General features: G+C 36.3%; 1 protein-coding gene across 5 annotated transcripts in view; it reads right to left on the bottom strand.

Moving 5' to 3' along the window:
• LOC150080131 (uncharacterized) overlaps positions 1-13,432 on the bottom strand; it is a 660,399-nt gene that overhangs the window by 609,433 nt on the left and 37,534 nt on the right. For all 5 annotated transcript variants that reach the window (XM_090382143.1, XM_090382148.1, XM_090382147.1 and 2 more), the window contains exon 3: positions 6,254-6,421. In XM_090382143.1, coding sequence (XP_090238269.1) covers positions 6,254-6,421 — 168 coding nt within the window. The remainder of the gene's footprint in view (positions 1-6,253; positions 6,422-13,432) is intronic.

Raw genomic sequence — 13,432 nt, 5'->3', positions numbered from 1 at the left:
ATGTAATAATCAATGAATTATTAGGTAGAATTGAAAATTGTGTATATTTTCACCAGCACTTGATGAGTCGACTGATGTGTCGGGCATATCACAACTCATGTACTTTGTTCATTTGATTCAACGTGATGGCAGCTGTGAAGAAGATTTTTTTGGCTATTTTGCTGCTTACTGGTCATACAACTGGAAGAGATGTATATGACACATTATGGAATTCCTCACAGTGCACAAAACTGATCTGAGTAAACCTGTATTGATTGTTATCGATGGTGCACCTTAGGTAGAAACAAATGCCTCATTGTTTATCTTAATGGAGATGAAAGGAGGCCTAATTAATTCTGTGCATTATCACTGTTTGATTCATATTGAGGCCTTGTGTTCACGAATGAAAAACATATTATAGGAAGTCTTGAAGTCATTACCCATTTTATTGCTAAATCCTATAAGTGACTTCTAAAAATATTTTTGAAAGATCATTAAGCACCACAGTCTGATCTTATTACCCATACAGAGGTTTATTGGCTCAGTTGCAGAAAGGTGCTTTCCAGAATTTGGGAGGGGTTTGAAGAAGTTTGAAGAAGCTGGAAGTCAAGAGAAGAATAAATTTTGGATGGATAGCATTCAGGAAATATAGTCACATACTGAGAAGCAATATCCCAATTTGTCTGAAATATAAAATAATGAACCAACGTATACTCTCCACGATGACGTATGGAAGTGAAACTTGGGCACTCACCAAAAGAATGGAAGAAAAGCTGAGAACTACACAGCAAAGAATGGAACAAATTATATTGGGAATCAGACTGTTAGATAAGAAGAGAAACACATGGATTAGGCAGCAAACTCAAGTAAAGGACATTCTTATCAAAACTAAAGAACTAAAATGGTCTTTAGTTTTGATGTCCAAAATGGACAGGACACATAGCTCGAAGACATGATGACAGATGGACTAAGAAAATAACAGAATGGTATCCAAGAGGAGCTAGAAGAAAACCTGGAAGACAAAGGCAGAGATGGACAGATGAAATTCATGAGTTTGTGGGTAGAAAATGGATGGCCATTGCACAAAACAGGAGGAACTGGAAAGTTGCTGGATAGGCAGTGGATTGAAAATGGCTGATGATGATGATGAAGATGTAAACTTTCAATCATGGTTGACACCATCAGCCATTTAAATGAGTTAAATTTGAGGCTACAGGGAAAGGATAAATTTGTGGTAGTTTTATATATGAGGAGATTATTGCATTTGAGAAAAAACTTCAAGTGTTTCAGAATCAAGTTTTAAAAGGAAATTTGTTTAATTTTCCTATTCAAAAAAATGTCTGCAGGAAACTGCTGGGGAGGGCCCATCGTTTGTAATGAATGTAATGAAAGACCTTAGTGACCAATTCCAAAAAGATTTAAATACTTGAAAAAGCACATCCCAAAATTTGAATTAACAATAAATTACAGAAATTTTGAAATCATTAACTTGGAACAAATTTTCAATTAAAATGAAGTAGCAGCTGCCGAGTTAGAACTTGTTGATATGCAGTCATCTTTAGCTCTGAAATGTCTTTTCCAATTCTGGGGTTCTTCCAACTCAAAAAATTTCCTTTATTACAAAGAGAAGTGTTCAAAGTACTTTCTACGTTAGGATCAACATACACATGTGAAAGTGCTTTTTCATTTATTGAACATGATTGTTGACATCACATTTGGAAGAAACTTTGCAATTATCTCTTCATAATGGAGAAATTAATTTCAAAGGTTTGGCATTATCTCTTCAAAGTCAAGGTTTACGCTGAGAAGGTAATAAATATTAGCACCCAAAAATTTTAATTGAGAAATATAATTCTTGCATGCCTATAATTAAAAATAGCAAGAGCTTAAAATGCTGAAAGTTAAGACAAAATATGCACTTTAGTCAAAGCTTAAATAAATCCGGCACTCACCTCATGATCTGTTTAGTTGCATGAATTATATAAAAAAGGGGGTACGGGAAAGCCTCAGATTAAAAACTAAAATCATAAGTTAAAAATTAAAATTAAACTCAGAGGAGGAAGAATTGTACCTCGTCATCCTCTAGTTGTCAGTTTTAAAATGTAAAACTGTAAAGTTACGTTTAAATGAGAATAAGGCCAATAGTCGTGATGGACTTTTGTTAAAAACAACTTCAGCTGACACTAAGGAAATGAAGGATAGAGAATTGGCATGAACTTTAAGTACCCGAAATGTTTTGCTGAACACATGGTATTTTAATGCATGCAAGATTCCAAATTGGGGAAAGGGAAGCCGGAAGTTTGGTGTTGAGGACGTCAAGATTGGTGTTAAGCTGGCACCATTCTATTATGAGAGTTTCGTATTGAAGGAGCTTGTAGCTTGAATTTAATTTAATAATGGTAATTGCAGCATGAACTGAGGGGTTATGGTTGTGAATATGCATGTTTTGAGAGAGCTCGGTGTTTCCGAGCTTTCACAAAAAATATTAACGTGGTAGTATGCATGTGTATTTGCGGTAATGGATGATGATCCAAATCTGTTGGTAGTGCTCCCGATGTAACACACGTTGCAACCTGACTGGCAATTGACTAGATAAACTATATTATTAAACCCGTGTCATATACGTGGGTTTCTTTGTATTTGTTAAAGGGAGTAATCTGTTAAAGGGGTTTCTTTGTAATTTGTTATAAGTGGAGAAAGTTAGGGAAATATCTGTGTTAGCGAAGACTTGACGTAAGCGTCTGGCGATTTGACAATGATAAGGGAGGACAACACGAGTATTTTAAATGTTAGGCTTTTTTATAACAGGATTGTTAGGGTTATGAATTTTATCTTGGACTGTTAGGATAGTTTGTTGAATTCGTTTGACTGGATATTTCTTAGCCATAAACTTTTCCATGAGGTATTTTAACTCAGAAGTCAAATCATCTTGCGAATGGCAATATTTTAAGGCATTAAAGACTTGATTATAAAGAACAGAATTTTTTATAGAAAGTGTAAGTATTTGCCTCTGTTTGTTTTTTTTTCCTGTAGATTTTTGTACCTAGTCTATTGCCCATTTTATATATGGTTATTCATTTCTAATCCAGGGTATATTTTAATCTGGGATGTATTGAATTTAACTTAATAAAGAAATTGTCGATGGTAATTTTGTCTCCAATTAATAGAATGTCATCAGCAAAATGGATGTAGAGTTTAATATCTATTGGAAGTGGTTGGAGAGTTTGATGTTCTACAGTGGTGAGATATATTTCAGATGGGGGGGGGGCTGATATTCCGAGACCCATAGGGAGTCCGAATATTTATTCATACACCTGATCTTGGAAATGGAAATGTCTAGCTTTGATTAACACAGTAACAAGATCTAAAATGCTGTCAATATTAAAGTGAGGTGTGGCTGGTTAAAGTATTATCCGAAGTTAAAAGATTGCATAAGGCTGTTATTTTTATTGTTATTGTTATTTGGGTTTTTTTTAGGAGAAATTAAGGCCATATTGCTCCGGGATATGCAATGGACATTCCCTGACCTTTCCGCATCCTCCGTATTTGGTGGTGATGGGCTCGACCCCGGTCTAATCAGGAAGCGTATGCTACGCACTGCTGCTCCTTCCCACCTGGCTACGGAGGTGCCACATAAGGCTTGTAAGGTGTAATTTAGGTCAACATTAGTATATAAGGACACTACATCAAAGGAGGCTAACAAATCATTATCAGAGATCATAATGGGGTTTATGCATTCAAAAGCTTGATGTGTATTATAAATTCCAAATTTAGAAAGCTTCATGGGAGGGGGAGATAATTTTTACCAGAAAGAAAGATAAATTTGCAAAGGCGGAGTTGCTGTAAGAAATAATCAGGCGTAAGGGGTAGTCAGATTTATGGAGTTTGATGATGCCAAACATATGGAGCAAGATGTTATTACAGATGCCCATTTGTTCTAAGGTATGTAAAATTTATCTCATGGTTATTCAAAAAGCTGATAAAGGTGACACAATCACTATTCTAGATAAACAGGTTTATGTAAATAAAATATAACAAATCCTCTCCGACACCCAAACCTATAAAATTGACAATAATTACACTAGTTCAAAGTTAAAAAATAAATTAGACATCTTACTCAGGAAGCTAAGAGCTAACCATGAAATAAATTTACATACTCAATTTATATTCAATACATGCCAGATTAAAATATACCCTGCAATTAGAAACGAATAACACAATTAATTTCCTCAACTTAACCATATATAAAATGGGCAATAGACCAGGTACAAAAATCTACAGGAAAAAAACAAACACAGGCAAGTACCTTTTTATAAAAAATTTCATTCTTTATAATCAAGTCTTTAATGCCTTAAAATATTGCCATTCGCAAGAAGATTTGGCTTTTGAATTAAAATACCTCACAGAAAAGTTTACAGCTAGGAAATATCCAGTAAAATTAATTCAACAAACTATTCTAGCAGTCCAGGATAAAATTCATAACCCTAACAATCCCATTATAAAAAAGCCTAACATTTCAAATACTCATGTTGTCCTCCCTTACCATTGTAAAATCGCCAGATGTTTACGTCAAGTCTTCACTAACACAGATATTTCCTTAATTTTCTCCACTTATAACAAATTAGGAACTCCCTTTAATAAATAAAAAGAAACCCACGTATATGACACGGGAGACATTAATAATATACACTGAGTAATCACTGAATTATGACCACCTATCTAATACTTCGTAGGTCCTCCTTTTGTCCTCATTACAGCAGCTATCCGATGTGGCATCGATTCAACAATATGTCAGAAACGTTCGGGAGGTATGGCCAACCAAGCTGTGTGTAATGTGGTCAGCAATGCAAGTATGGAGGTGATTGGTGCATTCAGATGCCTGATATGCTTTTCCATAGTGTCCCACAAGTGGGATTGATATCGGGGGAATTCGGAGGCCAATCGATATGCTGGAAGTCAGAACTGGGTTCCTCAAACCATTCCTACAACAAGTGCCTGATGGCTCGGCACATTATCATCTTGGAAGATACCATCGCTATTCAGGAAAAAGTGTAACATAGTGGGGTGTACACAGTCAGCAAGCAGTTGACAATAGCAGAGACCACTGATATGTTGTTCCACATGCACCAGGGGTCCAAGTTCCTGCCAGTGAAACATGCCCCCACATCATACAACTGCCTCCACCAGCCTGCACTTTTGATACCATGCATGATGGATCAAGAGCCTCATGTTGTTGACGCCAAATCCATACATGACCATCCACGGTGTGGAGTAAATAACGTGACTCATCCGACCAGCACACCTTCTTCCAGTCTTCTAACGTCCAACTTGCATGCTTTTTGCACCAGGCGAGTCTTTTAGACAAATGAACCTTGGTTAGGAGAGGATGCTGTAGGGATCGTCTGCTGGTATAGCCCATAGGTGCAATGCATGGTCATGCCAGATATTGTTCCAGGTTGGCCCATGTTGTATTGGATAGTCAATTCTTCAACAGTGCTGCTATCAGGTCCATTCCCCCTTTTATGAGAAATTACCTCACAGCAAGGTGAGGGCAGTTTCTCATACCACCATGTCAATGAATGCTGCAAGACAACTACTTCCCAGTCACATTATGTCCAGGAGAACAGACATTCTATGGCTGGCAAAGACTGACTTATTTGAAGGCATGTAATTTTTTTTGTGCGGCTTTTTGAAAAGCAATGTCTAGTTGGTTTGTTGTTTGTTATTTGGTTTTTAGGAGCATTAGCAACTAAGGCCATATTGCTCGGGGATATGCGGTGGTCATTCCCTGGCCTTTCCGCATCCTCCGTATTTGGTGGTCACGGGCTCGAACCCCGGTCTAATCAAGAAGCATGTGCTATGCACTGCTGCTCCTGCCCACCTGGCTAAGGAGGCACCTGTTGGTTTGTCTAATTGGTTGTCAATACTCTTGATGAACTTAAACTCAGAATTCAAGAAGAAATAATTAGAATCCCATGGAAATTTTGCACAGTGTAATGGGCAATATGTGCTTAAGAGGGAGTAATCTTGAAGATGTGTCAAAAAATAAAATGCTTTTTCTTTGTACGTTAACCTGGTATCTTTTAATAAAACATTTCAATGAGTTTTTGTAATTGCCCACTTCTCTGCCATATCCTATATTACTATTCTCTGTTAAGCATCACATCTTGGTATTTTATCTTTAAACTGGCTGCCTGTACTAAAACAGAAAATAAAATAACTTTCTCTGTGATTTTCAGTAAGCAGTCTAATAATTTAATCATACATGACTAACCTGTACATATGTCTCATTTGAGTCTGTTGGCCGTGGATCAAAAGGTGGTCTAGATTCTTGGTAAGTCACCATTTCTGATGATGCATTATTTTGAGACTTGTACTGTTCAATATACTGCTTCTGTTCTGGATAATGTTCAACATTATTTCCTGAAGTTACATATTCCACCTGTTACAAAAAATGAAAATAATAAAATGAAATAAATGATAATAATATCTAATCAACTTGAAGAATCATACTACGTAATCTTTCAATGAACACTGATGAAAAGAAAGCTGCAGTTCTGACTATTTTAGTTGTGTTTCAGTGTAATTTCAGTTGTATTTCTGTCAAAATTGCAAATTGCATGCAAACAATTCAGCAGGTTACACAAAAATCAGTGAAAATACAATCTGATTTGAAATATCAAATTTATAATCAAACTGAATAAGGCTAACAGCATTACAGTTACAGAAAATTGCATATAAAAATGTTCACTTGCAAGTCATTAATAATTATTAACCACTTTTTAGGTTTAAAAGGTAAATATGAAACTAAATGCATACATAAAAATAATGGAAACAGAAAAATAAGTATATATGTGATAAAAAAATATTTGTTGTTATCAAAAAAACATCAGAGAGAATTCAAACCCAGATCTTATTTCCTGAACTGAAAAAAAAAAAAAAAAAGGTATTGAGCCCACAATGTCAGAAAATAAGAAATTCTCTATTCAAGGGTCAGAAACTATCCTTTTTTCATTATGATATATCAATAGTATTACCATCACCAAATGGAAGTTTGTTCCAACTACCTCTAGATAAAGGCAAATTTTCACACATCTATTCTGCAACCACCCTTCCTCATTCTGAATTTTTGTCCCATCATATGTGCAGTCTGAGCAAGAGGAAAAATCCCATCAGCACAATGGGATTCTTCTTTTTTGTATCCTTAAAAGATTTAGATGCTCTACGATATAATAAACTTAGCCATTGGTAGCCATACCCTGATCTTATTCCAGCTGTACTTTTTGCACAATATTTATTTATACAGCCCATTTCCCTGAAAATGAAGTCACTGACTATAGCTACTGCTTGTGGGAACAAGGATCTCTGCTGAATATATTAGCATTTAGCATTAGTAGAGGCATATGATGCAAGAAAGCAAGCTTATGCAGCATCAGCCAAAAAAAAAAAAATCCTCCCATTTCACCCCTCCATTTGTTCCAAATACCTGTCCAGCTCAGCTTTAAATTTATTTAAGCTATCAACTTCCACAAAAAAAAGACTTCCATCTTTTTTTGTGGAAGTTGATTGGAAGTCACCAATCAACAACCCGCTGGCTAAAGGCAAATTTCTGCACATCTATTCTATAACTGTTTTTCCTCAATTTGAATCTATGCCCCCCCCCTCAAGTTCTTAATCTGAGCAAGAGGAGTCCCATCAGCATTCAGCTTGCTCAACTCATTCAAGGCCTTATACGCCTCAATCAGATCACCTCGCAGGTGCCTACTCGCCAGGCACTGCAATCTGCAGAACTTAAGCCTTTCTTGGTAAGAGCACCCTTTGTTCCCCTCACCAATCTTGTTGCCCTTCTTTGTACTTGTTCTAGCAACTGTACATCCTTCCTAAAATGAGGCCTCCAGACCTGTACATAGTACTGTAGGTATGGCCTGACCATTGCTTTGTACAATGAGATAATCACCTCCCTGTCCCTGCTAGCAAAATTCCTATATATCATTGACAAGACTCCATGACCTGTCCCGGAAGCCCATCTGCACTGCTCAGTGAACTTCATATTTGACTGCACAATTACCCTCCGGGTCTTTTTCACTTTCCACTTCCCTGAGTGGAAAGTGAAAAACCCAGGAGAAACGTAGCACACAGTTGGTACATTTCTCCTGGGTTATTGCTACCCATATGCAGTACTTTGCATTTGTCAATGTTAAACTTCAGTTGCCACTTCTCAGCCCATTTGTCCAATTATCTGGATCTATGTATGTATATATATATATACACATATATAACTGCATATATATAAATAACTTTCATTTACAGGAAAACTAATAACATATGCTGAAACTTTTTAGCCTTTATGACCACCAACTCTGGTCTCTAGGAAACACTCTCTACTAGTGTTTGGTAAATGTCCTTCAATATTTTTTGCCATATGGCCTTCAAAGCAACAACCAGTTCAGCTTTGTTTTTTTGAGAAGTCTCTCCTTATACACACTCAATGATCCAATTCATCTCAGACGTTTTCTATAGGATTGAGGTCAGGATTCTGGTTTGGCCAGTTAAACTTTTCAATGCTCACATTCCCAAATCAATCAGTCACAACACAAGCAGTATGGCATGGAGTGTTGACCAGCTGATAACAGTATGGGTCTTCCCAAGCAAGCTTCAACAAAAACAGGTAATGCATTATTCTCCAGGATGTGTAGAGAGAGACCTCAGCATTTATGCTTTTGTCAAAAACAACCAATGGTCGCAGGTCAATCCAGGAAAAACAGCCCCAAATCATCATACTGCCTCTGCCAAACTTCACTGTCAGGTCGATACAGTTCACCAGGTAACTTTCTCCAGCTACACCCATGCACAACCTTCAGATTGGTCATTACTTGTCACTCCAAAGCACAGCTTTCCATTGGTTTAAGAGTGTTGTTATATATATTGTAAATATGTCTAATGGCAATTTGATTTAAATATTAAATAGCATAAATGAGGGTATTAGCTCCTACATTAATGCTATTGTACTGTGACAATTACACATTATACATGCATGGGTTATATATGTACTTAACTTATTTATACATTATAAATAAGTCTTATTTATTAAATTATGGTACTACTTGGGAGCATAGGTTTGTAGTGACCCCAACCAACCCACTAGTTATATATAAATCTAGCCCTGGAAAAGATAGCCTTATATGTAAAAATATATAACTTAGATACATTTAAAAACAACGAATTAATGTAAATTTAAAGAAAGCTGGAGAAAATTAGCAAAAGTTAGTGAAAATTAACATTCTCCCTTATTGCCATACCTCTGCTACTTCCTCAGGGGTTTTGAGCAGACATATAACCATACTAGGTGAATGTATTATACATACCCGTTTCTGTAATCTCTATACCAGTTTTGCTAGGTTAACTTTAGGTAATTACTTGGTGAATAATGAGGGTAAATTTTTTTTTTTTTTTTTAAATATATGTACTTAGTTTTAAATAAACAGGGTGGTTTACGTATATGACAGCAAACTGTGATAGGAGATTCAAAGCCCTACGGGTATGTATCAGATTGAAATATCATAGTACCTCACCTTCATATCCTGTGATGGTCAATCTCAAAATGTTCAATTTTCCTGCCTTTATTAGGTTTTATGTGTTTAATACTATTTGTTGCACAGACATACCAGGTTTTATTCGTGGCATGATAGTTTACCTTGCCGTAGGCAAAATCTAATGCTTGGCATTCCTGAGAGTGGGCTGGATGTTAATTGTAATTTAAAGCTTGGAGAATTGTATATTTTTGCTTGTATTATTGTAGGAAGCAGAAACAATATGATATCAATTTAATCCAAAAATGAAAATGAAAAATAATATAAATAAGTTGAATTGGTAGTATTAAAATTAAACTTAAATGATAGATCTTAAAATTAAACATGTTATCCGTAGGGAGGTGGACTGGCAATGCTTTCCTAAGGCATGACGGCCCACTATTTACAAATATATACAGCCTCTTTCATTGTGAATATTAACCCTGTAGTTTCTCGTTATATTCCGTGCTTGTAAATAAATCTAGTTTTAGTGGAATACAATATACCTGCATGGTAATGATGACCTGTCTATTTACATTCATGGTGTTAATAACTCTGCTAGTGGAGGATTTGGTTTTGGACATTCAGGTAGCGTGCAGATAGGTGACAAGCCTCTCCTATGCACAATTAACCTGGGGTTCAAATGGGGGACAATTTACTGCTCTAATTGGAGCCATTTATTTCTGTGGAAAAGATTTTTTCTAAGATACTGTTAGGATTAATGTTAGTAGGTTGCTGTTTGAGTTTAGCTTGTGTGGGTGCGTTTATGTGGTGTAATGTTGCGTTTATGTGGTGCTAATGTAATTGTCAGGTATATTGTTTTTGATGAGGATATTTTTCAGTTTTATTAAAGATTCCATCATGCTTTCTAGGCTATTGCATATGTGTATAATTCTGGTTTGGTTTGGTTTCTGATCATGTTTCCATGTATATTTTTGGTTAATTCAGTTTCCCCAGTTATTTAGTTTAATAGCTGGGAAGCTAAACCGGTCTCTTTTATCGTAGTGTTTGATGTATACAAAGTTGTTTGTTATTGTGATTTGACTATCTAGGTAGGTGGTTTGTAGGTTGCTTTCTGTGTTGGTTCTTTCTATAGTCAGTTCTTTGGGATAAATTATTTTAGCCATGTTGTTGAAATCTGCATAGTTGATAACAAGTATATTGTCAATGTACCTGTAGTATGTGATGTCTTCTTTAATCTTATTTTCATAAAAGTGCAAATAGAGGTTGGCTATAGCTCCACCCCCTAATATAGAGCAAGAACTACTTGAACCCATAGCAACACCTCTTATTTGCACATAGATGCTATTACCCATCTGTATGTAGTTATTTTTCACATTAAGGTTGACAAGGTCAAAGATGGATTAATATTACCACAAAGCTTATCTTAATTAGATTCAGAGACATCATGACACGCCAAAATGATCACAAGATATACAATTTAAAAAGTATTAAACAAAAAATCAAAAACCTACAAAATAAGTTTGTTATCACTAATATAGACAAAGCTAATAACAACTTCAGCAACATTTGTAAGAGATTCTATATAGACACCCTGAAACAGTAATTAGACCACAGTGACACTTATAAGTTCATCAGCTCCACCCCCTAATACAATCAATAAAAAACTAATAGCATTACACAAGAAAATTACATTAAAAATGGATAACACCCTATATCCATACATTTACTGGATTTACAAATTTCACAAAGACCCTACAGGGAAATGGTTCATCACTACATGCAGGAACAGCTACAACAAAACATCTAGCAAAATAATAGAAACCAAATTAAATATAATGACCAGCAATCTCAAAAACACAAAATTCATCTCCAATAAGAGGCAGTACATTGAATATATTAGAAACAACCATATTAACAAATTGTACACGACTTCAAAAACTTGTTCACCAGCATATCACACGATAATTAGATAAAAGTACTATCTGAATAATTACATAGAATATCAAGATAAACTTGGATGTAAAAAACAGTACTGGATAGAACTTGTCCAGTACTGTTTTTTGTGAAAAATAACTACATACAGATGCGTAATAGATAACATCTATATGTAAATAAGAGGCATGGCTATGGGTTCAAGTAGTTCTTGCTCCGTAGCCAACCTCTATTTGCATTTTTATGAAAAGAAGATTAAAGAAGCCATCACATACTACAGGTACATTGACAATATACTTGTTATCAACTATGCAGATTTCAACAACATGGCTAAAATAATTTATCCCAAAGAACTGACTATAGAAAGAACCAACACAGAAAGCAACCTACAAGCCACCTACCTAGATAGTCAAATCACAATAACAAATGACTTCATATACACCAAACACTATAATAAAAAAGACTGGTTTAGCTTCCCAGCTATTAAACTAAATAACTGGGAAACTAAATTAACCAAAATTATACATGGAAATGTGATTAGAAACCAAACCAAACCAAACCAACAGAATTATACACATATGCAATAGCCTAGAAAGCATGATGGAATCTTTAATAAAACTGAAAAATATCCTCATCAAAAACAATATACCTGACAATTACATTAGACACCACATAAACGCAGCCACACAAGCTAAACTCAAACAGCAACCTACTAACATTAATCCTAATAGTATCTTAGAAAAAATCTTTTCCACAGAACATAAACAGCACAAATTAGAGCAGTAAATTGTTCCCCATTTGAACCCCAGGTTAATTGTGCATAGGTGACTTGAGAACGAGAGTAGACTTGTGCAGGTGAAGTTTTTTTACTGCTCCTGAAATAGAGAAGTTTTTTCTGTTTTATTAGCTTAAATTGGCATATTAACTTATTTTCTAGAGTAGCTTTATATTCCTAGTTATGATACTTAGTTTAAAGTTTAACTTAGATAGAGATTTTGTAGGTATTACTTAGTATCAGCAGCAGAACCAAACTAACACCAGATGATATCTCCACCGCCCTCAGACTGTGCAATCATGTTTAACGACTCCATTTACCAACAAGTACATGGCACAGCCATTGGTTCCCCGGTTAGTTTGGTCACGGCAAACATTGCGATGGAGGAATTAGAGGGTCGTGCATTTACAAATGTACCAGATCCCATTGCCTTTTGGTGTCGCTATGCGGACGATGTGTTTGTGATTATTCCCAGAAATTCAGGTGACGAATCTTAGACCACCTCAATTCTTTGTCACCTTTCATAAAATTCACAATCGAGCTAGAGTCAGACAACACCATACCATACTTAGACACCCTTGTCTAGCGCGAGGGCAACTTGAAGACAACTGTCCATCGTGAACCTATGTGTGCTGGCCAATTTACCAACTTCCAGTCAGGACACGCGCATAGCCATCTTCTTGCCACTGCACTTGCCTTGCTAACTCGTGCCTGGACACACTCTAGCTCTGTAAATGAGAGGCGCACCGAAATTGCTAGAGTCAAGGCAGATCTTATGAGGTGTGGCTATCCCATCACAATACCCTTGACAGGTGTAACCTACAGACATGCGGCCATGTAGCGACCAACAGAAACATCCAAGGTGATGACTCAGCCAGGAGCGCCTTTATCCCATACTACCCAAACCTATTGCAACAGGTTTGTAGAATCTTAAAATCACATGGGATAAAATGCGTACAACTCCCAGGCAGAAAATTATGATCCCTCATCTCTAAGGTAAAAACACCTGTCCCCACCCTACTACAAAGCGGATTGGTCTACCGCATCTCTTGCCGGGACTGCACTAGCTGCTAAATCGGGGAAACTGGGAGACGGCTCGAAAAACGCCTTTCCGAACACAAAAGAGCAATCCGCTTAGCAGATGTGGAGCACTCAGCTATTGCCGAACACGTTTGGGCAACCCACCACGACATTGACCCACACCTCGATGTCA

Source organism: Mastigoproctus giganteus, chromosome 9, assembly GCF_048544385.1.
Source record: "Mastigoproctus giganteus isolate SK-2022 chromosome 9, ASM4854438v1, whole genome shotgun sequence".
Taxonomy (NCBI): Eukaryota; Metazoa; Arthropoda; class Arachnida; order Uropygi; family Thelyphonidae; genus Mastigoproctus; species Mastigoproctus giganteus.
Note: the sequence above shows the minus strand (reverse complement) of the source record. Positions and strands in the feature narration are given on the sequence as shown.